At 49.8% G+C, this 27,726-nt stretch overlaps 1 protein-coding gene across 2 annotated transcripts in view; it reads left to right on the forward strand.

Moving 5' to 3' along the window:
- The window catches only part of LOC147102617 (ras-related protein Rab-37-like), a 505,661-nt gene that overhangs the window by 379,909 nt on the left and 98,026 nt on the right, over positions 1-27,726 (forward strand). For both annotated transcript variants that reach the window (XM_085963264.1, XM_085963265.1), the window contains exon 3: positions 23,384-23,425. In XM_085963264.1, coding sequence (XP_085819390.1) covers positions 23,384-23,425 — 42 coding nt within the window. The remainder of the gene's footprint in view (positions 1-23,383; positions 23,426-27,726) is intronic.

Consider the following 27,726-nt stretch of genomic DNA (forward strand, 5'->3'; position numbering starts at 1 on the left):
CTACCTCAGACGCCAATGTATCTGATGATGTCCAACCCATAAGAGATCAACTAGATGAGTCACCCCAGCAACGAGAATCAGAGACCCCTGAAAGGCGTTATCCAACTCGGATCAGGAGGCCTCCTCAGAGACTGAATCTTTGAACAGTTTTGCATGAAGTTGTATATATGTTATCCATGTTATGTTTAAATTGGGATGTACACTGTTAAGCTAAAAAGGGAGGAATTGTGGTGTATGTAACCTGTACCACCTTAAGAGACTACCTTAAGAGATGGACTACTTTCTCTTGGCTACTGTATATTGTAGTACCGGTGGTGACCACACCGGTATATAAACTCTGTGTAGTAATTTGCTAAGCAGTTCAGACCTGACCTTCGATTAGTAAAGACCTGTTTAAGTTATTCTTGTTGTCTGTGTCCAGTGATTTAGAATAAGCATATCTGGGACACTCAGACTCAACAGTAATCAAACTGTACAGGGCTCTGGTCAGGCTCCACCTTGAGTACGTCGTCCAGTTCTGGCCAATGAATAACAAGGGAGACATTCAAACACTGGAGGCAGTGCAGAGAAGGGTCACGAGGCTGACTTGTAGTCTGAGTTATGAGGGAAGATTGGAGAGACTTAGGAGGCTAATTTTGGTTGATTTGTGCCTCCCGTTCGCTCCCGTAGCTGTCCCCGGCCTCCTGTGAAGCTCCCCATGAGGGGTGCCGGCTGCGCTCCGTGAGCCCAGTACTCCTCTTGAGTGCCGGGCTCTTTTGCCGGCATTCCCGATACCTGGTGGCCCAGCTGGGCCCTGGGACGTGCTGCGCTAGGCCCCTCCCCTTTAATAAGGGGAGGAAGGCCTGCAGTACCGCGGCGCGACGTGCCGCAGCGCCCCAAGAGGGACACGGGGCGCTTCCAGTCGCGCCCCTCCTCCCTCTCAAGGCGCTACCTGGGAAAATCGGCCGCGGGGGCGCTAACTTTTTCGGGACGCTAAAATGAGCGCTCCGGCGTTACCCAATTTTTACCCCTTAGGATTTTCAGCCTGGAAAGGAGACACCTGAGAGAAGATCTTATAGAGGAACAGAAGATAGTAAATGGTGCAGAAAACATTAATCTGGAATACTACTTTAAAATAAACACTGCGAGTTGGTTACTGGAACATATTTTCAAACTAGTAAAAGGTAACTTAAGCAGTGATATCAGGAGATTCTTCTTCACAAAGAGAATGATCAACACTTGGAATAAACTTCTAGGCAGAGTGGTGGGAGTGAAAACCCTGGAATAATTTAAGAAACAACTAGATGGCACAATGGGGGGAGTGCAGGGTTGTTCTGGATGGGTGAATTAGGTTGGGCCGAAGTGCCTTTCTCATCCATAAGTATCTGGTGACCAATTGATCTTGTGAACTTCTTTACTCCAGCAGTATTAAAGGTACGATGGTAGAGGCATTGGGGCTATTCTCAATGGAGTCTGTAACGGGAGAGGAAGGGTACTAGAGGGGTGAGCTTCAATGGGCTGACTCATCCTTGACCTTGTTGTGATTATTTAGAGAGATAAGATTCAGAGGGTAGTTATCAATGGTAATAGCATGGGCAGCTGTAACCAATGGAAGCACTTGACCATCCCAGCAATTGGTCCTTGGAGCCTTGCTGGCCATCATATTTGTCAAAGTCTCAGACGGAAGTGTTTTGGAGAACTTCTGGTCTATTTGTACAGATAAAAAAATAGGATAACAGCTTAGTGAAAGGTGTTTGGGAGGAGCGGGCATTTTATTCTGGGGAGACCAATATCGCGGCCATAGTAACTAGGAAGGCACACTTAGCATTTTAAGTGGTGTCACACAGAGGGCAAGGCAAGACACAACCAGAAGGAGAAACAGAGGCCTCATGAAATTGGCCTCTGGGGTTCATTGAAGAGCAGGAAGACCCGGCGAAACGAGGGGAAATGTTTTGGTGGCGTGAGTGTGGCAAGGCTTTCCATTTGTAGGTTGCATCTTGAAGGTGTGTCTTGCTGAGGTATGGGTGTGCTTGAGATGCAGTGACAGAGTAAGGTTGTGTGAGGCCCAGGCATGAGCAAGGAGTAAATGTGGAATGGGCTGACTGGCAACATCATGGCAGGGAGTCTTGGTCTGTGTGCTCGGTGCGCAGTACTGCCAGGAAGCCTTGGTTTGTCAAATTCCTTATAAAGTATGCCGTTGGTCTTCGGCATTTGTCGGCAGGTGCTCCAGGTAGGGTGTACGACGTTGAGCCTTGTCACCATCTGCTGCCAGGAACGGGTGCTCTGCTGACCTCCGAGGAGAGTACCAAAACAAGCCAATGCTCCTTGCACCCACCCCGAACAGCTTCACCCCCATTTATCCAGCTCTTAAACAGGAGTTGATGCTGCACCACATCGTCACTTGGCCACAGACCCCATCTCATTCCTCCATTTAAGATTTTCTTTCACTTCATTCTTTCCTGGCACTCCTTCCTCTCCCTTCTAACCATCCTCTTCCAGACTGAAACGATATTTGTCCTCGTGTGCAGCCACTTCCCTTTAAGCGTACACGCCCTGCATTGAATTTAACCTGCCGCTTAGATTTTATACATGCCCCGCTCGGCTGGCTTCCTGTACAAGACTAAAACTACCCGGGCAACTATAAACTGAGCTGACCGTGGAAACGAGGTGACAAGCAGCAGGTCCAGAAAGCCTAAACTTAGCCTAATGTGGAAAATCAGCCCTGCGGTACTAACGGTAAATGATGTCCACCGCCAACACCTGCTCCACACAGCCTAAAATGAATGAATGGTAAATTACATTCAGTCTTGAACTGACGTGGTAATATATATCACTGCTCATACCAGGGCTGGGGTGTAGGCTCCCGATGGCCTAGTGGGTAAAGGCTTCTGGTCTAGTACTAAACTCATAGATTAGAAGACCCCCAGGTTTGATTCCTAGCACTGATCTCAACTAAGTTAGCATTGGGGTTTCTACTAGTTCCAGGAGGAAAAAAATCAGCCAGGATTCCTGCTCCTGGTCACTATCAACTGGTCCCTACTGGAAGGTACAGTATGTGGATGCTGGATCAAGACAGAACAGGGCTTCAATGTGTTAGCTTCAAGCCAACAGTCAGTGGGTTCAGCCATGAACATTGGCTGCTTACAGCAGGGGTCACTGTAAGCCTGTAGAACTTCACCACAACCATTTCTAGACCAGCAAGGAACAGTTTCAGCACAAAGCTGGCTCTATCTGCTGAGGTGCTGCACAAAGGGTTAATAATACCAATAATTTGTACCTACTGATCGCGATCAAACGAGCTATAGGATCTGAGCACCCCACAAATTGGTTTTGTGGAAATGAATGGAGTGCTTCCTTCTTTAAAATAGTAATATTGTATTTTCAGGAGAGTGATGGACTGATCCAGATACAGCCTCCACCACCTCACACACTTCACACCAGGTCTGAACGATGTGATATTTCAATAATCTACTGGAAAAACCTGGGTTTTTTTCCAAAACAAACAGATAAAATACGAAGGAAATGTTGTGTGTTTGTATCCCAAGCAACCACAGCTTCACTCACACATTTAACTTGATATATGTTATTAATTTAAGGTTTACTTTGTCACCAAACAAGTTCAGCAACTCCAAAGAGTGACGAAGGTTTGGAACCCGACCTGATGAGCAATGTGGGTGTCAGAGATGGTTTTCTTTACGTGAGGAGTGCTTTAGCTATGTGACCTCTTGTTGCGATTTTTTTCATAATATGGTCCTACGCTGTCTCTCCCTTTGGTGCTTGGGACAAGTTGCCACAGTCTCGCAACCTGGTGTATGGGGCGATATACTGCAAACTCTCACCATCGTCCTTGAGATTGGTTGGACATGGTCTCTCTCCCCCTGGTGTTTGGGATGGGTCACCGCGGTCTCTCGCCCCCTAGTGTTTGGGATGAGTCACCGCGGTCTCCTCCCTGGTGTTAAGGATGAGTCACCGCGGTGTCTCCCCCCTGGTGTTTGGGATGGGTCACCGCGGTCTCTTGCCCCCTGGTGTTTGGGATGAGTCACCGCGGTCTCCCCCCTGGTGTTAAGGATGAGTCACCGCGGTGTCTCTCCCCCCGGTGTTTGGGATGAGTCACTGCGGTCTCTCGCCCCCTGGTGTTTAGGATGAGTCACTGCGGTCTCTCTCCCCCTGGTGTTTGGGATGAGTCACCGCGGTCTCTCTCCCCTTGGTGTTTGGGATGGGTCACTGCGGTCTCTCCCCCTGGTGTTTGGGATGGGTCACTGCAGTCTCTCCCCCTGGTGTTTGGGATGAGTCACTGCGGTCTCTCCCCCTGGTGTTTGGGATGAGTCACTGCGGTCCCTCGCCCCCTGGTGTTTGGGATGAGTCACCGCGATCTCTCTCCCCCTGGTGTTTGGGATGAGTCACTGCAGTCTCTCCCCCTGGTGTTTGGGATGAGTCACTGCGGTCTCTCTCCCCCTGGTGTTTGGGATGAGTCACTGCAGTCTCTCGCCCCCCTGGTGTTTGGGATGAGTCACCGCGGTCTCTCTCCCCCTGGTGTTTGGGATGGGTCACTGCGGTCTCGCCCCCTGGTGTTTGGGATGAGTCACTGCGGTCTCTCGCCCCCCTGGTGTTTGGGATGAGTCACTGCGGTCTCTCCCCCTGGTGTTTGGGATGAGTCACTGCGGTCTCTCTCCCCCTGGTGTTTGGGATGAGTCACTGCGGTCTCTCTCCCCCTGGTGTTTGGGATGAGTCACTGCGGTCTCTCTCCCCTTGGTGTTTGGGATGAGTCACTGCGGTCTCTCTCCCCCTGGTGTTTGGGCTGGGTCACCGTGGTCTCTCTCCCCCTGGTGTTTGGGATGAGTCACTGCGGTCTCTCTCCCCCTGGTGTTTGGGCTGGGTCACCGTGGTCTCTCTCCCCCTTGGTGTTTGGGATGAGTCACTGCGGTCTCTCTCCCCCTGGTGTTTGGGATGAGTCACTGTGGTCTCTCTCCCCTTGGTGTTTGGGATGAGTCACTGCGGTCTCTCTCCCCCTGGTGTTTGGGATGAGTCACTGCGGTCTCTCTCCCCTTGGTGTTTGGGATGAGTCACTGCGGTCTCTCTCCCCCTGGTGTTTGGGCTGGGTCACCGTGGTCTCTCTCCCCCTGGTGTTTGGGATGAGTCACTGCGGCCTCTCACCCCCCTGGTGTTGGGGATGGATGGACCTTGGTCTTTTTACACCTAGCAATTCCTATGTTGCGATTGTAGTCCTTCCCTCATCCTACGCTGTTTCTGTTTCAGCTGAAATCTCGCTGTGATGATATTTTTGAGTGCGTGACCTTTGTGTGACTCCACCACAATCCCCGCTTCCAGCACAATGCCCCCCATGATTGAATAGCTCACTGACATCCCTTTCATCGGCTATTCATTTTCTGTTGGCGGGGGTGGGAGGGGGGGTTAGCAGTCGTAGCCGACCATATATTGGCATCTCTTGCCCAGCTTCATCACTCCTTCCCTAAATTTATATTTGTTCTGCCTTCACAGGAACAAATGGAGTGAGTCTTGTCTCAGTGACCTCATTCCAGCAATTTGGTCAGACATGTTTGCGTGTTTCTCGCCTTGTGATATCTATATTTATGGAACAATATTTGTTAGCATCAACGTCTGTCTGCACCTGTCCTATTGATCTCTTTCAGTGGATCTTGTTTTTTTATTTGTTTTTTCTCTTTTTTTCCTTACTTTTCTTTCTTTTACTTTCTTTTTTCTTACTTTCTTTCTGTTGTAGTGGAGCACGGTTTGTCTGCTGGGATCTCTTGCTCCTCAATCTCTATACACTTGTCTGGAACAGTTCCCTGTGTGCGTGAACTGACTTGCCTCTTTGCATATCTGACTCCCATGGCCTGTTTGCCTGTCCCGTGCTGTGTTTTTGTTCCTTGTTCTTCATTCCTCAGGTGTCAGCTGTGGCTCAGTGGGTAGCTCTCTCTCCTGAGTCAGAAGGTTGTGGATTCAAGCCCCACTCCAGAGACTTGAGCACAAAATCCAGGCTGACACTCCCAGTGCAGTAATGAGGGAGTGCGGCACTGTCGGAGGGGCAGTACTGAGGGAGTGCGGCACTGTCGGAGGGGCAGTACTGAGGGAGTGCGGCACTGTTGGAGGGGCAGCCGTGGCAGGTCAACATTTATCCCTCAACCCACATCACCAAAACAGACTTCTGAAACCGATAAGCCCTTCAAGAGAGATGGGGGTTGGGGGAATAAATCTGTACAAGATTAGACAATTAACGGGGGTTATCCTGTAACCTGCTCACCTGTCTGTGCTCAGCCCATGGGCAAGGCAGAGTTAAGCGGTGCTCACGTGTGGGATCTTGCTGTGCGTAAATTGGCTGCCGCGTTTCCTACATTACAACAGTGACTACACTCCAAAAGTACTTTGTTGGCTGTAAAGCGCTTTGGGCTATCAACCCCAGTGTATTTAGATATATCTTAATCTCTGTGATAACGTTCTGTGATATACAGCCTCGCTCAGTTATTGCCATGGCAATGCTCGGCTATTGTTACATTCTGCATTGTCTTTTTGTTTTTATTGCTCCAATTTTGTCTCCCCCGCCCGCCCGCCCCACCCATCAATTGCCCACACAGCACAGATTGGAGCATCCCAGGCTCGCTGCTCACCATTGCAAAAATCCGAAACCAGCCCTGAACTAGCTGCATCATTGCTCCTGCCCGTCTACTGTTCTCCCCCTTCCCGTTCGTTGGATTGTTCCACTGGGGTGGCGGGCGTTGGCAGAAGGGAGGTAGATCACCCCTTCACTGTTCATTTTGTCATGTGTGAGCCCAGTGAGTGTCGTGGGCTATTTGACCATGGGTGGCATTGCGGGAATGCTGAGGATCGCTCCCTGAGTAACATTTTGATCAGGTGACAATTTGCCACTTTCAAAGTAAGTTTGGTATTTTGCTCATTTCTCCTATCGGATTATTGAGATTCCCGGGCACCAACAGGCTTCAAACTCCCTCCTTTCCCCCTGAATACACGGATCACAAACAGGTTCATTGACAGACAGAAGTACAGGATGAGGCCGAATCACGGGGTCAGACAATAAAAGCAACTTGCTGCTGCGTGGTACAGTCCCAACGGCCCGGCCCGGGGTTCCACTCACGCTCTGTGCCGAGTCAACTCAGCTCGGCTGCGGCACCACGGTTGGCCTCAGTGCCCTTATGTTAGGGAAGGGAACATTAGAAAGAAAGAAAGACTTGCATTTATATAGCGCCCTTTCATGACCACCGGACATCTCAAAGAGCTTTACAGCCAATGAAGTACTTTTGGAGTGTAGTCACTGTTGTAATGTGGGAAACATGGCCACCAATGTGCGCACAGCAAGCTCCCACAAACAGCAATGTGATAATGACCAGATAATCTGGGTTTGTTATGTTGAATGAGGGATTAATATTGGCCAGGACACCGGGGAGAACTCCCCTGCTCTTCTTTGAAATAGTGGCCACGGGATCTTTCACATCCACCTGGGAGCGCAGACAAGGGCCTCGGTTTAACGTCTCATCTGAAAGACGGAACCTCTGACAGGGAGTGTCAGCCTAGATTTTGTGCTCAAGTCTCTGGAGTGGGGACTTGAACCTACAACCTTCTGACTCAGAGGCGAGAGAGCTACCCACTGAGACACAGCTGACACTGAAGCCAGGCTTCCTACTCACAGTCACTGCCTGGTGGCCCCTGCTGGTAAGTGTGAGTGCGTGAGAGACACGCATGCACGCAAACACACACGCACACGCAAGCACATGTAAATGCACACAAACACACATAGAAAACATAGAAACATAGAAGATAGGAGCAGGAGTAGGCCATTCGGCCCTTCGAGCCTGCTCCGCCATTCAATGAGATCATGGCTGATCATCCAAATTCAGTACCCTGTCCCTGCCTTCTCCCCATATCCCTTGATCCCTTTAGCCTTAAGAAATATATCCAACTCTTTCTTGAATATATTTAATGAACTGGACTCCACCGCCCTCTGTGGCAGAGAATTCCACAGGTTCACCACTCTCTGGGTGAAGAAATTCCTCCTCATTTCAGTCCTAAATGGCTTACCCCTTATCCTTAGACTATGACCCCTGGTTCTGGACTCCCCAGCCATCAGAAACATCCTTCCTGCATCTAGTCTGTCCAGACCTGACAGAATTTTATAGGTTTCGATGAGATCCCCTCTCAATTTTCTAAACTCCAGTGAGTATAAGCCCAATCGACACAATCTCTCCTCATGCGTCATTCCTGCCATCCCAGGTATCAGCCTGGTGAATCTTCGCTGCACTCCCTCCATGGCAAGAACATCCTTCCTCAGGTAAGGTGACCAAAACTACACACAATACTCAAGGTGCGGTCTCACCAAGGCCCTGTACAACTGTAGCAAGACATCCTTGTTCCTGTACTCGAACCTCTTGCTACGAAGGCCAACATACCATTTGCCTTCTTAACCGCCTGCTGCACCTGCATGCTTACCTTCAGCAACTGGTGCACAATAACACCCAGGTCTCTTTGCACTTCCCCTTCTCCCAATCTATTGCCATTCAAATAATAATCTGCCTTCCTGTTTTTCCCACCAAAGTGGATAACCTCATATTTATCCACGTTATAGTGCATTTGCCATGTTTCTGCCCAATCACCCAACCTGTCCAAATCGTACTGGAGTTTCACGACATCCTCCTCACAGCTTACCCTCCCACCCAGCTTTGTGTCGTCTGCAAAGTTGGAGATATTACATCCAATTCCCTCATCCAGATCATTAATATATATTGTGAACGGCTGGGGTCCTAGGACCGATCCTTACGGTACCCCACTAGTCACTGCCTGCCACTCGGAAAACGACCCGTTTATTCCAACTCTTTGCTTTCTGTCCGCCAACCAGTTCTCTATCCAAGTCAATACTTTGCCCCCAATCCCATGTGCCTTAATTTTGCACGCTAATCTCTTATGTGGGACCTTATCGAAAGCCTTCTGAAAGTCCAAATACACCACATCCACTGGTTCTCCCTTATCTATTTTACCAGTTACATCCTCAAAAAATTCCAGTAGATTAGTCAAGCAGGATTTACCTTTTGTAAATCCATGTTGACTTTGTCCGATCCTGTCACTGCTTTCCAAGTGCTCTGCTATTACATCTTTTATAATAGACTCTAGCATTTTCCCCACTACCGATGTCAGGCTTACCGGTCTATAATTCCCTGCTTTTTCTCTACCACCTTTTTTGAATAGTGGAGTAACATTAGCTACCCTCCAATCCATGGGTACCGTTCCAGAGTCTATCGAGTTCTGGAAGATGACCAGCAATGCATCTACTATCTCTAGGGCCACTTCCTTAAGTACCCTGGAATGTAGGCCATCAGGCCCTGGGGATTTATCGGCCTTCAGTCCCATCAATTTTCCTAACACCATTTCCCTACAAATACTGATTTCTTTCAGTTCCTCCCTTTCATCAGCTCCTATGTTCCCCGGCATCTCTGGGAGGTTATTTGTGTCCTCCTTTGTGAAGACAGAACCAAAGTATGTATTTAGTTGGTCTGCCATTTCCTTGTTTCCCATTATAAATTCCCCTGATTCTGACTGTAAGGGACCTACGCTTGACTTCACCAATCTTTTTCTCTTCACATATCTATAAATGTTTTTACAGTCAGTTTTTATGTTCCCTGCTAGCTTACTCTCATATTCTATTTTCTCTTTCTTAATTAATCCCTTTGTCCTCCTTTGTTGACTCCTAAACTGCTCCCAATCCTCAGGATTATTGCTTTTTCTAGCCAATTTATATGTCCTATACTTGGATCTTTTGCTATCCCTAATTTCCCTTGTTAGCCACGGTTGAGTCACCTTTTTTGTTTTATTTTTATGCCAAACTGGGATGAACAAATTCTGTAGCTCATCCATTCGGTCTTTGAACGTTTGCCATTGCCTATCCACCGTCAACCCGTTGAGTGCCATTCCCCAATCAATCCTACCCAACTCGCTCCTCAGACCATCGTAGTTTCCTTTATTTAAATTGAGGACCCTTGTCTCTGAGTCAACTACTTCATTCTCCATCTTAATGAAGAATTCGATCATATTATGATCGCTCCGACCCAAGGGGCCTCGTACAACAAGATTGCTAATTAATCCTTTCTCGTTACATAATACCCAGTCTAAGATGGCCTGATCTCTGGTTGGTTCCTCGACATATTGGTCCAGGAAACCATCCCGTAAACACTCCAGGAATTCCTCCTCCACAGTATTGTTACTCATTTGGTTGGCCCAATCTATATGTAGATTAAAGTCACCCATGATGATTGCTGTGCCCTTATTGCACGCTTCTTTAATTTCCCTTTTAATGCCATCCCCAACCTCCGCCTTACTGTTTGGAGGTCTATATACCACTCCCACTAATGTTTTTTTCCCCTTAGTATTTCTCAATTCTACCCATACAGATTCCACATCATCAGAGCTAATATCCTTCATTACAATTGTATTAATCCCTTCTTTAACCAGTAATGCTACCCCACCTCCCTTTCCTTTTTGTCTATCTTTCCTGAATATCGAATACCCCTGGATGTTGAGTTCCCAGTCTTGGCCATTCTTGAACCACGTTTCCGTAATCCCAACCAAATCATATTCGTTTACCTCTATTTGCGCAGCCAATTCATCCACCTTATTACAAATGCTCCTCGCATTAAGACACAAAGCCTTCAGGCTTGTTTTTTTAATGCTCTTAGACCTATTAGAATTATTATTTACTGTGGCCACGTTTGATTTAAACCGTTGATTTCTCTGACTGCCACCTTTGTTTTTCTCCTTCCTATCTTTTGCTTTTATCTCTGTTTCCCTTTCCTCTGTCTCCCTGCTCAGGTTCCCAACCCCCTGCCATTTTAGTTTAAACCCCCCCGAACAGTGCTAGCAAACCTCCCCGCAAGGATATTTGTCCTGCTCTGGTTCAGGTGCAACCCGTCCGACTTGTACAAGTCCCACCTTCCCCAGAAGCAGGCCCAGTGATCCAGGAAACTAAAGCCCTCCCTCCTGCACCAACTCTTTAGCCACGCATTCATCTGCTCTATCCTCCTATTCCTATACTCACTAGCACGTGGCACCGGGAGTAATCCAGAGATTACAACCTTTGAGGTCCTGCTCTTTAATCTGCACGCACACACTATGACTTCAGTGGAGAGTAAAATCGCGTGGCGGACGTCTGACTCAATTCCGCCCCGTTCCCGCCAGGCGGATTAGGTTAAAATGCGTGCAGGGCGAGGACAAGATCTGGTTTGGCTGTCCTACCCTCCATCGCCAAAGAACCAGCCGAGCGACACTCGCCGCCTTGGGCGAGATTTCGGATGGTTTCTGGTCCTTGTGGAACCGGGAGCTTGGCCACAGCCCGAGAGATGCGGGAGGGAGGGCGGAGGGGGGTAATAAATCTACACGAGAATAGACAATTAGCGGGGGTTACACCTGTAACCTGCTCACCTGTCTGTGCTCAGTCCACGGGCCAGGCAGAGTTAAGTGGTGCTGAGGAGCTGCTCGGCGAGCTGACACCAGATCACCATGACAACAGGGGGTCAGGCCCAGGCAGAAAGGCAGCAGGTTTAACCTTTCCACAGAACGTCACTTAGCAAACAAGTGTCGGCAATTGAGCAGAAGTGCAAGGATCATAGAGAGGCCTAAAAATAAAATTAACAATGCAGCATGCTGTGATTAATCTTGAATCCATGCTGTTATTCACTTATATGTTGCTTAAAGGCCCCACCACCCCCCGCAACCTGCCTGCCATGGTCATACACTGGCAGCAGAATGAACACCGTACCCCCACAGCCTGCAATGGGAGTGCAGAGGGTGGGCGAGTGGGAGAGGGAGGGCTGAAATGTCCAGGCTGCTGAGGTGCCACCTCCAGAGGATCGCGACGGTTTAGAAGGTGATCTCGGGCCTGCCAACACAGCCCTGCTGCGAGGCCTGAGCTGGAGTACGGGCGATGGCCTTGCGGTCGTGAGTTTCCGGTCAGCATCACTGCGGCGGGTGAGCAACAGAGATTGGGAAGAAGGGGCGGGTGAGCAGTGCGGGTACACGGTCGCCCAGGGTGGAGTGTCCCTGGCAGTGCAATGTCTCCGGCTGAACCACACTGCTCGCAACCTCGACGTCCTACTTGACCCCGAGCTGAGCTTTAGACCCCATACCCTCTCCATCACCAAGACTGCCTATTTCCACCTCCATAACATCACCCGACTCCGCCCCCTGCCTCAGCTCATTTGCTGCTGAAACCCTCATCCATCTCTTTGTTACCTCCAGACTCAACTATTCCAATGCTTTCCTGGCCGACCTCCCATCTTCCAGCTCTGAAAACCTCAGCTCATCAAAAACACTGCCCGTGTCCTAACTTGCACCAAGTCCCGTTCACCCATCACCCCCTGACCTACATTGGCTCCAGATCCAGCAATGCCTCAAATTTTAAAATTCTCATCTTTATTTTCAAATCCTTCCATGGTCTCGCCCCTCCCTATCTCTGTTATTTCCTCCAGATCTGCAACCTTCCGAGATCTCTGCGCTCCTCCAAGTCTGGCCTCTTGCACATCCCCAATTTTAATTGGTTCACCATTGATGGCCGTGCCCTCAGCTGCCTCGGCCCTCCGCTCTGCATACCCTCCCCAAACCTCTCTCCCTCTCCCTCCTTTTAAGACGCTCCTTAAAACCTACCTCTTTGACCAAGCTTTTGGTCACCTGCCCTAATGTCTCCTTCTTTGGCTCAGTGCCAATTTTCTTCTCTGATTACACTCCTGTGAAGCGCCTTGGGACATTTTACTGTGTTAAAGGTTCTGCATAGATGCAAATTGTTAGAGTTATTGTCGGGTCTGAGATCCACAGTGTGGGTAAAATACCTCTATAGCTGTGATGGCCTCACCTGAGCAGAAGCCTTGGAGTTGGTTATGGAGCATCCTGTGACTCACAGCCCCACACCCAGGTGTGGGATTAGTAACATAGAAACATAGAAGATAGGAGCACGAGTAGGCCATTCGGCCCCTCGAGCCTGCTCCGCCGTTCAATGCGATCATGGCCGACCATCCAAATTCAGTACCCGGTCCCTGCTTTCTCCCCATACCCCTTGATCCCTTTAGCCTTGTGAAATATATCCAACTCCTTCTTGAATATATTTAATGAATTGGCCTCTACTGCCTTCTGTGGTAGAGAATTCCACAGGTTCACCACTCTCTGGGTGAAGAAATTCCTCCTCATTTCTGTCCTAAATGGCTTACCCCTCATCCTTAGACTGTGACCCCTGGTTCTGGACTCCCCGACCATCGGGAACATCCTTCCTGCATCTACTCTGTCCAGTCCTGTCAGAATTTTATAAGTTTCAATGAGATCCCCTCTCATTCTTCTAAACTCCAGCGAGTACAAGCCCAGTCGACCCAATCTCTCCTCATACGTCATTCCTGCCATCCCAGGTATCAGCCTGGTGAATCTTCGCTGAACTCCTTCCATGGCAAGAACATCCTTCCTCAGATAAGGCGACCAAAACTGCACACAATACACAAGATGTGGTCTCACCAAGGCCCTGTACAACTGCAGCAAGACATCCTTGTTCCTGTACTCAAACCCTCTCGCTACGAAGGCCAACATACCATTTGCCTTCTTAACCGCCTGCTGCACCTGCACCTGCACCTTCAGCGACTGGTGCACAAGGACACCCAGGTCTTGTTGCACTTCCCCTTCTCCCAATCTATTGCCATTCAGATAATAATCTGCCTTCCTGTTTTTCCCACCAAAGCGGATAACCTCACATTTATCCACGTTATATTGCATCTGCCATGCTTCTGCCCAATCACCCAACCTGTCCAAATCATCCTGGAGTTTCTCGGCATCCTCCTCACAGCACACACGCCCACCCAGCTTTGTGTCATCTGCAAATTTGGAGATATTACATCTAGTTCCCTCGTCTAGATCATTAATATATATTGTGAACAGCTGGGGTCCAAGGACCGATCCCTGCGGTACCCCACTAGTCACTGCCTGCCACTCGGAAAAAGACCCGTTTATTCCAACTCTTTGCTTTCTGTCCGCCAACCAGTTCTCTATCCAACTCAGTACCTTGCCCCCAATCCCATGTGCCTTAACTTTACACGCTAATCTCTTATGCGGGACCTTATCGAAAGCCTTCTGAAAGTCCAAATACACCACATCCACTGGATCTCCCTTATCTATTTTACCAGATACATCCTCAAAAAATTCCAGTAGATTAGTCAAGCACGATTTACCCATGTTGACTTTGTCCGATCCTGTCACTGTTTTCCATGTACTCTGCTATTACATCTTTTATGATGGACTCTAGCATTTTACCCACTACCGATGTCAGGCTTACCGGTCTGTAATTCCCCGTTTTCTCTCTACCACCTTTTTTGAATAGTGGGGTAACATTAGCTACCCTCCAATCCATGGGTACTGTTCCAGATTCCATCGAATGTTGGAAGATGATCAACAATGCATCTACTATTTCTAGGGCCACTTCCTTAAGTACCCTAGGATGTAGATTATCAGGCACTGGGGATTTATCGGCCTTCAATCCCATCAATTTCCTTAACACCATTTCCCTACAAATACTGATTTCTTTCAGTTCCTCCCTTTCATCAGACCCTACGTTCCCCGACATCTCTGGGAGGTTATTTATGTCCTCCTTTGTGAAGACAGAACCAAAATATGTATTTAATTGGTCAGCCATTTCTTTGTTCCCCATTATAAATTCCCCTGATTCTGACTGCAAGGGACCTACGCTTGACTTCACCAATCTTTTTCTCTTATCTATAAAAGCTTTTACAGTCAGTTTATATGTTCCCTGCAAGCCTACTCTCGTATTCTATTTTCCCCTTCTTAATTAATCCCTTTGTCCTCCTTTGTTGAATCCTAAACTGCTCCCAATCCTCAGGATTATTGCTTTTTCTGGCCAATTTATATGTCCTCTCCTTGGATATTATGCTATGCCTAATTTCCCTTGTTAGCCACGGTTGAGTCACCTTTTTTGTTTTATTTTTATGCCAAACTGGGATGAGGCATGCAGGGAAAGAAAAACAAATATAAAATAGCTGAAATTCAAAAAAACATGGGTTTATTTCCAGGGAGAGCTTCAAGGTGTCAGCCGTGGCTCAGTGGGCTGCACTCTTGACCCGGAGTCAGAAGGTTGTGGGTTCAAGTTCCACTCTAGCGTCTTGAGCACAGAATCTATGCTGACACTCCCAGTGCAGTACTGAAGGAGTGCTGCACTGTCAAAAGTGTTACCTTTCGGATGAGACGTTAAACCGAGACCCCGTCTGCTCTCTCAAGAGGACATAAAAGATCCCATGGCCACTATTTCGAAGAAGAGCAGGGGAGTTCTTCCTGGTGTCCTGGCCAATATTTATCCCTCAACCAACATCACTAAAAACAGATTATCTGGTCATTTATCTCATTGCTGTGTGTGGGATCTTGCTGTGTGCAAATTGACGGCCGCGGTTTCCTACATTACAACAGTGACTACACTTCAGAAGTACTTCATTGGCTGTGAAGCATTATGGGATGTCCTGAGGTTGCGGAAGGCGCTATAGGAATGCAAGTCTCTCTTTCTCTGGTGTTGGTTAATTCAGAATTTAGGAATCACTGTTCTGTATTTTCAGAGGAAGCCATTTCATTGACCTGATTAAGAGTCAAAAAAAATAATTGACTTGAAGGTCAGTGGTGAAGTGTTTGCCTTCACACCTGGTACTGCAACATGACACATTAGTAACTCCGAATATCAAGAGGCTGCAAATGAGCTTCGAGAGAGAGGCGTCTGACTGCTAACTGGCAGCTCTCATTCACTGCTGCTTAATAGAGGCACCCTCGAATCTTCTACCTGCTTTTATATGCTGCTGTTAAATGCCACTGGGTTTGTGATTATGCCATTGCATGGGGAGCTGGTAATGGGATTCTCATTAATCTTCAGCACTCTTATGAAAATTGTGGCATTTCAGAGCAGAAACTATCGCCCTTTACACTTTTAATTGATTCACTGACTCACACTGCAGGGATCACATGAAGGCTAAATCCTTAACTGTTCATTTCATCGAAGTCATCAACACCCGTCAAATACACACTCTGCTCCGTCTGTGCCAGTGCTGCGTGCCCAGTCCCGCTAAATGTGCACGCTCCTAGGGCGCGCAATTCAGTTACGCCCCCCGATTGGGGGCGGTAACCGAGTTAAGGCCGGACATTTAGAGCCCGGCACGGAAGTACCGCCCCAGCGGCTAAATTCGGCTTACTGCCCCGCACAGGAAGTGGAGCGCAATGCCGGGCGCTCCACTTCCTGGTGGGGCGGTAACCGAGGCGATGTGGGGGCGCGATCGGCAGCGCTTGGCGGTCGCTCCGCGGAGCGCTGCCGCGTTTCAATGCCCCGCCCCTTTAGTTAAAGGGGAGGGGCCGCTGCGCACTCTGCAGGGCCTCCAATGGCCCCACACTCGGCCACCAGACCGGCGTGGTGCCGCAGACCGGCACCAGGACGCGGTGCTGGGCTGCGCGATTTCGGCCAGGACCACGCCACGGCCCGGTTCGCGACCCGCGAGGCTGGTGCTGACATCGCCCATGGCTGCCTCGCGGGGCGCAGCTGAATTTCTGCTGCACTACTGGCGGGGGCGCGGCGCACTCGGGTAGCGCCTCAGCAATGCCCCGCCGAATTTCTCAGGAGGGGCTTTTTTAAAGAAACAGGAACAATGCCAGTGATAGTTTAATGAACTCTCTGGGGGTGAATTCCCGCGGGAATCTCCCTCTCACCCGTCCTAACGTCGGTGGAAGATTGACGGAAACACGGCAGAAAATTCCTAAACGGACAGTTACATCGTGTTTGTAGGGCTTGGGGCCGATCTTCCATCAAAATAACCCCAGCGGATTGTGAAAACTCCACGGAATTCCCCTCTAAGTGTGAAGAGCTGTGCCTTTTAGGGAGCAGGAGCTGGCTGGTGTAACACGAGAAAGACTGAACCGTGAATCGAACTTTGGTCACTCCGCTACAATCCCCGCCTCCACCACAATGCTCCCCATAGTTAAATAGACCACTGACCAATTCCTATGTTCCTATATTCCAAAGAGCACAGCGGTCATAAGCAGCAGTCAGCATAGACCTAGAATCAGGGTATTGGTGAGACCACACCTGGAGTACTGCGTACAGCTTTGGTCTCCTTATTTAAGGAAGGATATACTTGCATTGGAGGCAGTTCAGAGACGATTCACTCGGTTAATTCCAGAGATGAGGGGGTTGACTTATGAGGAAAGGTTGAGCGGGCTGGGCCTATACGCATTAGAATTTAGAAGAATGAGAGGTGATCTTATTGAAACATATAAGATACTGAGGGGGCTCGACAAGGTAGATGCAGAGAGGATGTTTCCCCTCGTGGGGAAATCTAGAACTCGGGGGCACAGTCTCAGAATAAAGGGTCGCTCTATTAGAACTGAGATGAGGAGGAATTTCTTCTCTGAGGGTCGTAAATCTGTGGAATTCTCTGCCCCAGAGAGCCGTGGAGGCTGGGTCATTAAACACATTTAAGGTGGAGATCGACAGATTTTTGCAAGATAAGGGAGTGAAGGGTTATGGGGAGCGGGCGGGAAGTGGCTTTGAGCCCAAGATCAGCCATGATCTTATTGAATGGCGGAGCAGGCTCAAGGGGCCAAGTGGCCTATTCCTGCTCCTATTTCTTATGTTATGTCTCACTAACATGCTGGGATTCTGTAACTAAACTGGTGGATTAGGGCTGTCCAGGAGGTACGAGGGTAAATTCACCGATTCCGCACTCCCCACTGGGAGCCACACCCAAAGGGAGCGTAAATTGAAGTTTGGCCTCCTAATCTCCAGCCCACGCTCCCTCTGAGTTGGAGTTGCAGGACTGGTGAACTTACTTAGCATTCCGGGAAGGCATTTGATAAGGTTCCTTATGCGAGACCGTCGACAAAAACAAATCTCACGGATGGCAAATTAGCTGCTGGATTGAAAACCAGCTGGGGAATGGGAAATGGTGGTGAATAGGAAAGGGTCTGTGCGGGGAGCAGTGAGAGTGGGGTGTGTTAACGTTCTACTGGGTCCCCCCACTGTTCACACAATTCATTCCTGAGACAGAGGAGAATACTTCCTGTGATGTTGTAAAATCTGTTGATGACACCAAGCTACTGGTGGCCAATGAATGAGTATCATTCAAAAGGATCTTGGCCAAATAAAAAGCCGGCCTAAGACTGGAAGATAGATATTAATGTAGGTTAATGTAAGGTCTGTGCAGCTGGTTTGGAACAGGAACTACAGCCTCATGTAGGCATTCTAATAAATAGTTCAAAGTCCAACTCCACTCGGATATATTTTCCCTTTTTAAAGGGCTGACAGCACTGTAATTACAAGGTGGGATGACATTTTTTTATTCGTTCCTGGGATGTGGGCGTCACTGGCAAGGCCAGCATTTATTGCCCATCTCTAATTACCCTTGAGAAGGTGGTGGTGAGCCACCCTCTTGAACCGCTGCAGTTCGTGTGGTGAAGGTACTCCCACAGTGCTGTTAGGGAGGGAGTTCCAGGATTTTGACCCAGTGACGATGAAGGAACGGCGATATATTTCCAAGTCAGGATGGTGTGTGACTTGGAGGGGAACTTGGAGGTGGTGGTGTTCCCATCCGCCTGCTGCCCTTGTCCTTCTAGGTGGAAGAGGTCATGGGTTTGGGAGATGCTGTTGAAGAAGCCTTGGCGAGTTGCTGCAGTGCATCTTGTAGATGGTACACACTGCAGCCACGGTGCACTGGTGGTGGAGGGAGTGAATGTTTAAGGTGGTCGATGGGGTGCCAGTCAAGCGGGCTGCTTTGTCCTGGATGGTGTCGAGCTTCTTGAGAGTTGTTGGAGCTGCACTCATCCAGCCAAGTGGAGAGTATTCCATCACACTCCTTACTTGTGCCTTGTAGATGGTGCTGCTCCTGGCATGCTCTTCTACACTCCTTATTGAACCAGGGTTGCTCCCCTGGCTTGATGGTAATGTGAGAGTGAGGGATATGCTGGGCCATGAGTTTACAGATTGTGGTGGAATACAATTCTGCTGCTGCTGATGGCCCACAGCACCACATGGATGCCCAGTTTTAAACTGCTAGACTGGCAATCAGTAACTAGTGGTGTTCCGCAGGGGTCAGTGCTGGGTCCCCAACTCTTTACAATCTATATTAACGATTTGGAGGAGGGGACCGAGTGTAACATATCAAAGTTTGCAGATGATACTAAGATGGGAGGGAAAGTAGTGAGTGAGGAGGACATAAAAAACCTGCAAGGGGACATCGACAGGCTAAGTAAGTGGGCAGAGATTTGGCAGATGGAATACAATACTGGAAAGTGTGAGGTTATGCACTTTGGCAGGAAAAATCGTAGAGCAAGTTATTATCTTAATGGCAAGAAACTGGAAAGTACTGAAGTACAAAGGGATCTGGGGGTCCTGGTGCACGAAACTCAAAAGGTTAGTATGCAGGTGCAGCAAGTGATTAAGAAGGCCAATGGAATGTTGGCTTTCATTGCTAGGGGGATAGAATATAAAAATAGGGAGGTATTGCTTCAGTTGTACAAGGTATTGGTGAGACCGCACCTGGAATACTGCGTACAGTTTTGGTGTCCAAACTTAAGAAAGGACATACTTGCTCTCGAGTCAGTACAAAGAAGGTTCACTCGGTTAATCCCGGGGATGAGGGGATGGACATATGAGGAGAGGTTGAGTAGATTGGGACTCTACTCATTGGAGTTCAGAAGAATGAGAGGCGATCTTATTTGAAACATATAAGATTGTGAAGGGGTTGGATCGGGTGGATGCGGGGAAGATGTTCCCGATGATGGGTGAAACTAGAACTAGGGGGCATAGTCTTAGAATAAGGGGCTGCTCTTTCAAAACTGAGATGAGGAGGAACTACTTCACTCAGAGGGTGGTAGGTCCATGGAATATGCTTCCCCAAAAAGCTGTAGAAGCTACATCATTACATAAATTTAAAACAGAAATAGACAGTTTCCTAGAAGTAAAGGGAATTAAGGGTTACGGGGAGCGGGCAGGAATTTGGACATGAGTCTAGGTTCGGATCGGTCATGGCCCTGTGGGTAGCGGAGCGGGCCCAGGGGCCGTGTAGCCTGATCCTGCTCCTATTTCGTGTGTCTAATTCTGTTAGATTCAGGAGATGGTTCTGTGATAGTGGATTGGCGGTTAGGATCAGATCAGCCATGATCTTATTGAATGGCGGAGCAGGCTCGAGGGGCCGATTGGCCTACTCCTGCTCCTATTTCTTATGTTCTTATGTTCTTATATCTGTTCTGAATCTGTCCCATTTAGCATGTGGTAGTGCCACACAATACGATGGAGGGTGTCCTCAGTGTGAAGACAGGACTTCGTCTCCACAAAGACTGTGCGGTGGTCACTGCTACCAATACTGTCATAGACAGATGCATCTGCGACCGGTAGATTGGTGAGGACGAGGTCAAGTAGGTTTTTCCCCTCGTGTTGGTTCTCTCACCACCTGTCGCAGGCCCAGACTGGAAGTTATGTCCTTCAGGAATCGGCCAGCTCGGTCAGTAGTGGTGCTACCGAGCCACTCTTGGTGATGAACAATGAAGTCCCCCACCCAGAGTATAGTCAGTGCCCCTGCTGCTCTCAGTGCTTCTTCCAAGTGTTCAACATGGAGGAGTACTGATTCATCAGCTGAGGAAGGGCGGCGGGTGGTGATCAGCAGGAGGTTTCCTTGCCCATGCTTGACCTGAAGCCATGAGACTTCATGGGGTCCGGAGTCAATGTTGAGGACTCCCAGGGCCACTCCTTCCCGATTGTATACCACTGTGCCGCCACCCCTGGTGGGTCTGTCCTGCCGGTGGGACAGGACAGATGGAATGGTGATAGAGGAGTCTGAGACATTATGGGGGAAAAGTTGGGTTAATTTGCACCTCTTGTTAGCGCCAGGCGCAAATTCCCTAGTGCCCGGGCATGGCGCTGCTAACACCTTCTGTGAAATTCAGCGATGTCGGAAGCCGGTAACGCTCCGCGGCACTGCACCGCCATGTGCAACACCCCGCTTGCGCCCTGGCCGCAGCTTAGCTTGCACCCCCTGACCTATCACCAGATGATATGTCTGATAGGGTCAGGGGGCGCTTTTGCAGTGGCGGTGGTGCTGTTAAAGGGGCAGGTCCTCTTGAGAGGGGGGCAGTTTCCCCGGCACCCCGCTCCCCAGTGTGCGCAGCACTAGGCCCCTCTCCCCTTTAATCAGGGGAGGTGGATTGCAACGACACAGCACTACGTGCCGACGCACGTGGCGCTGTTGCTCCGCGATCTTCTGTTGTAGCGCCCCAAGCAGGGGGTGGCGCGCTACTGGAACCACTCCACCTCCTCCTTGGGGCGCTACTAATGAATTTCCAGCCGTGGGGCGCTAACTTTTTCAGGGCGCTGGCGACGTTAGCAAAGGGACACCACCCAATTTTTCCCCCTATGAGTAATACTATGCTGTCGGACAGCTCTCCCAATTTTGGCACAAGTCCACAGATGTTAATGAGAAGGACACTGCAGGGGTGACTGAGCTCGGTATGCTTTTGTCATGTCTGAAGCCGGTGCTTAGGTCGATGTGGTGGGTGGGTCTGGAGTCACATATCGGCAAGACCGGGTAAAGACGGCAGATTTCCTTCCCTAAAGGACATTAGTGAACCAGATGGGTTTTTACAACAATCCAGTATTTTCATGGTCACCATTACTGATACAGGTAGACTATCCTTTATCCGAACTTCCGAAAACTGAAAACCTCTAAAAACCGAAAGTTTTTTTGTTCAGCGTAAGTCGTGCGCACGACATGACCAGAGTGGCGCACGACTTACGCTGAGCAGGGCAGAGGGTCACAGAGTTCCCTCCTGGGTAGGAGATTGCAGGCCGAGCCGGGCAGTGTGAAGGAGGTACCGGGAGAGTGAACCCAACAATACAGCGGCCTGTCCGATAGCTGCAGCGGCCCGTCCGATATTCTTTTCTCCCCCCGACCCGACCCGAACCGAACCACGGCCCGTCCGATATTCTTCTCTCCCGACCCGACCCGAACCGCGGCCCGTCCGATATTCTTTTCTCCCCCCGGAACCCCCCCCCCGATCCCGACCCCCCGACACCCCCCCGGACCCCCCCTCAGACCCCGACCCCGAACCCGACCCCCCCCCCCCGGACCCGACCCCGACCCCCCCCCCGACCGACCCCGACCCCCCCGACCTGAACCGCGGCCCGTCCAATATTCTTTTCTCCGCCCCCACCCGACCCCCGACCTGATTTGCGGGCCAGCTTAGTAGGAGTCAGCCGATATGCGGCTTTCCAGAGAAGCAGGAAGGGGAATGAGACATGGAACAGTCGCAAGAGGTAGCCTGAACTTTTAAAATTTATATTAAATACAAATTTCCCAGTCTTATAATAATACCTTCTGAAATCCGAAAAATTCCGAAAACTGGAACTCAGCTGGTCCCAAGGCTTTCGGATAAGGGATAGTGTACCTGTGCTAGCTTTTTATTCCAGATTTATTTAATTAGCTGAATTTAAATTCCCCCCCGTTGCCATGGTGTGATTTGTGTTCACATCTACCAAATCATTAGTCCAGGTCTCTGAGTTACTAATCCAGTAACATAAGCACTATGCTATCGTACCCCTAATGGTGCAGGGATTTAAAGTTAGCTGCTGGACTAGTGTGGTTAGAAAAACTAGCCCCAAAGGAATAAGAACAAGTGCCTCCCGTTTAAAGGAGTGACACCGTAGGAACTTTTAGAGGCGGTGCTGATGGTGTCAGGAACTTATTTTGCAGAGGCTGGTGGGTGGGACCTTTGGGGACAGGGGAACGTAACCTCCCTAGAATATAAAGAACTGCCTCCCCTTTAGAGGGGCAACACCAGTGAAATTTCCCAGGAGGAGGGGGTGAATGGCATGGTGTAGGGATACCTGCTAACAACGGCGTTAACAACCAATCACAGAAAGCAGCTGTGCAGCAATTGGTCAATCTAACTTAGTGACATTGGAAACATTTATTTGACTGCCAATTATACATGAGGTTCCAATCATACATGGTGTTCCAATGGTGCAGGGCGGCCAGTGGTGCAGGACGGCCAGTGGTGCAGGGCGGCCAGTGGTGCAGGACGGCCAGTGGTGCAGGGCGGCCAGTGGTGCAGGACGGCCAGTGGTGCAGGACGGCCAGTGGTGGAGGGCGGCCAGTGGTGCAGGGCGGCCAGTGGTGCAGGGCGGCCAGTGGTGCAGGACGGCCAGTGGTGCAGGGCGGCCAGTGGTGAAGGGCGGCCAGTGGTGCAGGGCATGCTAAGAATACGGGGGTTTCAATAATTGTGTTATATGTTGGTTTGCTTGATACTAGCCGTTGGCGGCGTGCTCACTATGCTCACTACCTGCATTTCCCAGTGTTAACCAGTTTTTCTCCTTGTTTTACAGAATAAGGTGGTGGTTGTGGACGGGGTCAAGGTCAAGTTACAGGTCAGTCTATTGCGGCAATAGCTAGAAGGACACCGGTGAGAATCACCGGACATCGGCCTCTCTATAAAAAAAAACATTCATTCCCCTTGGATTTCAGAGCAGTTCCCAATCTCTGGGTTTTAAAAAAACGAATCTGTGCTTATTAATAGTCAATAAAACTAAACAGAGAGAAAATTGTAATCCTGGGGATCCCCTGTAAATATTGACAATCCTGGGGATCCCCTATAAATATTGACATTCTTGGGAATCCCCTGTAAATATTGACAATCCTGGGGATCCCCTGTAAATATTGACAATCCTGGGGATCCCCTGTAAATATTGACAATCCTGGGGATCCCCTGTAAATACTGATACACTCCCGGAGACTCCCTGTAAATACTGACACACTCCCGGAGACTCCCTGTAAATACTGACACACTCCCGGAGACTCCCTGTAAATACTGACACACTCCCGGAGACTCCCTGTAAATACTGACACACTCCCGGAGACTCCCTGTAAATACTGACACACTCCCCGGAGACTCCCTGTAAATACTGACACACTCCCCGGAGACTCCCTGTAAATAGTGACACACTCCCCGGAGACTCCCTGTAAATACTGACACACTCCCCGGAGACTCCCTGTAAATACTGACACACTCCCCGGAGACTCCCTGTAAATACTGGCACACTCCCCGGAGACTCCCTGTAAATACTGACACACTCCCGGAGACTCCCTGTAAATACTGACACACTCCCCGGAGACTCCCTGTAAATACTGGCACACTCCCAGAGACTCCATTCAATTCAATTCAATTCAAATCACTTTATTGGCATGACAAGGTACATCTTATGTTGCCAAAGCATCGAAAAACATTCATGGTTGAACACATAAACACAGATCTATCCATACAGTGTATAAACAGATATATCCCTGAGTGTATAAATATACATTCATATAATTTGTATATACTCTTTTCTTATATTTAGTGGTTGTCCCTCTGTTTATGGCAAGCTATAACATAGTGTGCCGCTAAGGTTACACAATTTCTCTCTTCCCCTAGTAGGTATGGGAGTTTTTGGTCGTCATTCAAATTTCTGAATTCCGGGCATATTTTTGTGAATTTTGGGTAGAAATTCTCCCTTATGCCCTGATATTTTCTACAAGCTGTGAGGAAGTGCATCTCTGTCTCCACCACTCCCTGACTGCAGTGAGAGCATATCCTGTCCTCTCTTGGTAGCCGGGTCTGCCTGTGTCTACCTTTTTCGATCGCCAGGCTGTGTTCACTAAGTCTGTACATTGTCAAGGTTTTTCTCAGTTTGCTATCCTTTACCATGGTCAGGTAATCAGCCATGTTGTATTGTCTGTTTAGGGCCAAGTAGCAATTGAGTTTGTTTTGGGTTTTTGTTGTTTCTGCCCAATATGACAGATATTTTTCCTTTTGCTTAGTGACGATTGTGTTGGGTCGAATTCTTTGTGTTACGCTGTCACTGTCCTGGGGCTGGTTATTGTTAGTAGTGTTAGTAGTGTTACTCCCTGTAAATACTGACACACTCCCCGGAGACTCCCTGTGAACACTGACACACTCCCGGAGACTCCCTGTAAATACTGACACACTATGGGACAGTAGCGTAGTGGTTATGTTACTGAACTAGTAATCCAAAGGCCCGGAGACGTGAGTTCAAACCTTAGTTTGAACAGGAATTGTGAGATCTTCATATAAGCAGTGTTTCTTAATAATTTAGTTTAAACCAGTTTCTCCCCATTATCTTTGCTTTGTGTCACTCCAACCAGTGTACCACTGCCCTTCAAATTGGCAATAGAAAGAATCTGGCCAGTGGCCTCTTTGATAGCCTCAATATTTAGCAGTGGTCAATCGGAAATGTGATTTCCTGCTGTGTAATAGGGCTTTGGCCAATCTTGCATCTCTGCAGACGTAACACTCAACTACCACAAGGTGTTTCATCCACGGGACTAACAAAGCAATGGTGAAGTATTCCCAATTATGGTGGTCATCATCAAATGTAAGCTGAGGCTTGGGACTACGGTTGATGTTTCCTGAATGAGCGCTCATTGCTCTTATACTCTTTAGTGCTGTATTTGTTAATAATTATAACTTGCTAAAGATAACTGCTGAATATGGAAATACTTTACTTCTGAGTTTGGAGTAGAGGTGCGCGTCCAACAGAAAACTTTGCATTCCATTCTATTTATTATTATCTATATATATAAAGCGGCTCTTCTGTCTGTCTGTCCCGATGTCTGTCTGTCCGTTCTCTATACGTTTGAAAGTTATAGAGCGTACCGACGCGCGCGTCACCTCAAAAGAAAGCTAGGATTCCGGACCGGTCATAGGCGTATTTACGTTTCGGCCGGACAAAAACCCCGCCCGCAGTATCCGAAAACGTTCAGCGTTCCGCTCATTAGCATCTCATTAGCGACCGTGTGACGTCGAGGTCGACCAATCGGACGGCGGGTTCCTGGCGCGTGCCGTCCTACAGTTGAGTGTCGAGTGACTCGACGATTGACCAATCCTACGCTTCGGTGACCTGACCGGTCGACCAATCGGTGCGTGTGTGGGCGGGCCTTATCCTTCTGAACCGAGGTGAGTGGCCGCCATCTTGATTTTTCACGATTTTTTCCCCCACACTTTCTGTGTGTTAGGGAACTAAGGTAAATATTTGAATTATGTGTTAGGGAATTAATTAACAATTTATTTCAGTTTTATATTGTGTTTAGCAACCTCCCCCCTCCTCCTCACCCTCGCGCAGGGGGGACTCGGTGCTGGTCTCCAGGCCCGCTGCAGGCAGGCTTGAAGCTCCAAAAATTTCTCTCTCTCTCTCTCTTCCCTCTCTCTCTCTCCTTCTCCTCTTCCCTCTCTCTCCATCTCCTCTTCCCTCTCTCTCCTTCTCCTCTTCCCTCTCTCTCCTTCTCCTCTTCCCTCTCTGTCTCTCTCTACTTCCCCCTCTCAGGTTTGACGGTGTCGGGGCCCGAAGTGAGCCTCTCTAACGGCCGCCAGCCCGCGGGGTTTCCCTGCCTACTCCCCGCTCTAACGGCCGCCAACCCGCGGGGTTTCCCTGCCTACTCCCCGCGGGCCGCCTCACGCCGCTGGCACTGACCGCGCATGCGCCGCCCGCCTGCGAGAGCCCGCTCTGGCTTTTTTTTAAACGGCTGTCCCCGATCTCAATCGGACACGGGAGTCTGCCAACCGGGTCCAAAGGCCCGCCTTGTTCACCAGCAGGTGCTACCGAGGTGAGTCCGGTCGGGCCTTTGTGGGGGGGAGGAGAGTGTGAGTGGGAGAGGGAGAGTGTGAGTGGGAGAGGGGGAGAGTGTGAGTGGGAGGGGGGCAGAGTGTGAGTGGGAGGGGGCAGAGTGTGAGTGGGAGGGGAGGGAGGGGGGAGGGAGAGGGGGGAGGGGGGGAGAGTGTAGGGAGAGTGTAGGGAGAGGGGGGGAGAGAGTGTAGGGAGGGGGGAGTGTAGGGAGAGGGGGGGAGAGTGTAGGGAGAGGGGGGGAAGAGTGTGTGGGGGGGTGAGAGTGTGAGGGAGGGGAGTGTGAGGGAGAGGGGGGAGAGTGTGAGGGAGAGGGGGGGAGTGTGAGGGAGGGGGGGAGAGAGAGAGAGCGACTGGGGGAGAGAGAGAGAGATGGGCGAAGCGAGAGAGATGGGCGAAGGGAGAGAGAGACTGGGGAGAGAGAGAGAGACTGGGGAGATAGAGAGAGAGCGAGAGAGTGACAGGGGGAGAGAGAGAGACCGGGGGCTCCCTTCGCCCATCTCTCTCTCTTCCCCCCCAGTCGCTCTCTCTCTTCCCCCCAGTCGCTCTCTCTCTTCCCCCCCAGTCGCTCCTCTCTCTTCCCCCCCAGTCACTCTCTCCCTTCCCCCGTCGCGCTCTCTCTTCCCCCCAGTTGCTCTCTCTCTTCCCCCCCAGTCGCTCTCTCTCTTCCACCCCCCAGTCGCTCTCTCTCTTCCCCCCCCAGTCGCTCTCTCTCTTCCCCCCCAGTCGCTCTCTCTCTTCCCCCCCAGTCGCTCTCTCTCTTCCCCCCCCAGTCGCTCTCTCTCTTCCCCCCCATCGCTCTCTCTCTTCCCCCCCAGTCGCTCACTCTCTTCCCCCCCAGTCGCTCACTCTCTTCCCCCCAGTCGCTCTCTCTCTTCCCCCCCAGTCGCTCTCTCTCACCCCCCCACAGTCGCTCTCTCTCCCCCCCACAGTCGCTCTCTCTCCCCCCCACAGTTGCTCCCTCTCTCTCTTCCAACAACAACATGCCCTCGAAAAAGCCTCGGCAACGCCGGGCTCCCCCAGCTAGTCTATATATATATAAAAGGATAGTG

Source organism: Somniosus microcephalus, chromosome 21 (assembly GCF_052327205.1).
Source record: "Somniosus microcephalus isolate GS21.2 chromosome 21, FLI_Smic_1.0, whole genome shotgun sequence".
In the NCBI taxonomy this organism is placed as follows: Eukaryota; Metazoa; Chordata; class Chondrichthyes; order Squaliformes; family Somniosidae; genus Somniosus; species Somniosus microcephalus.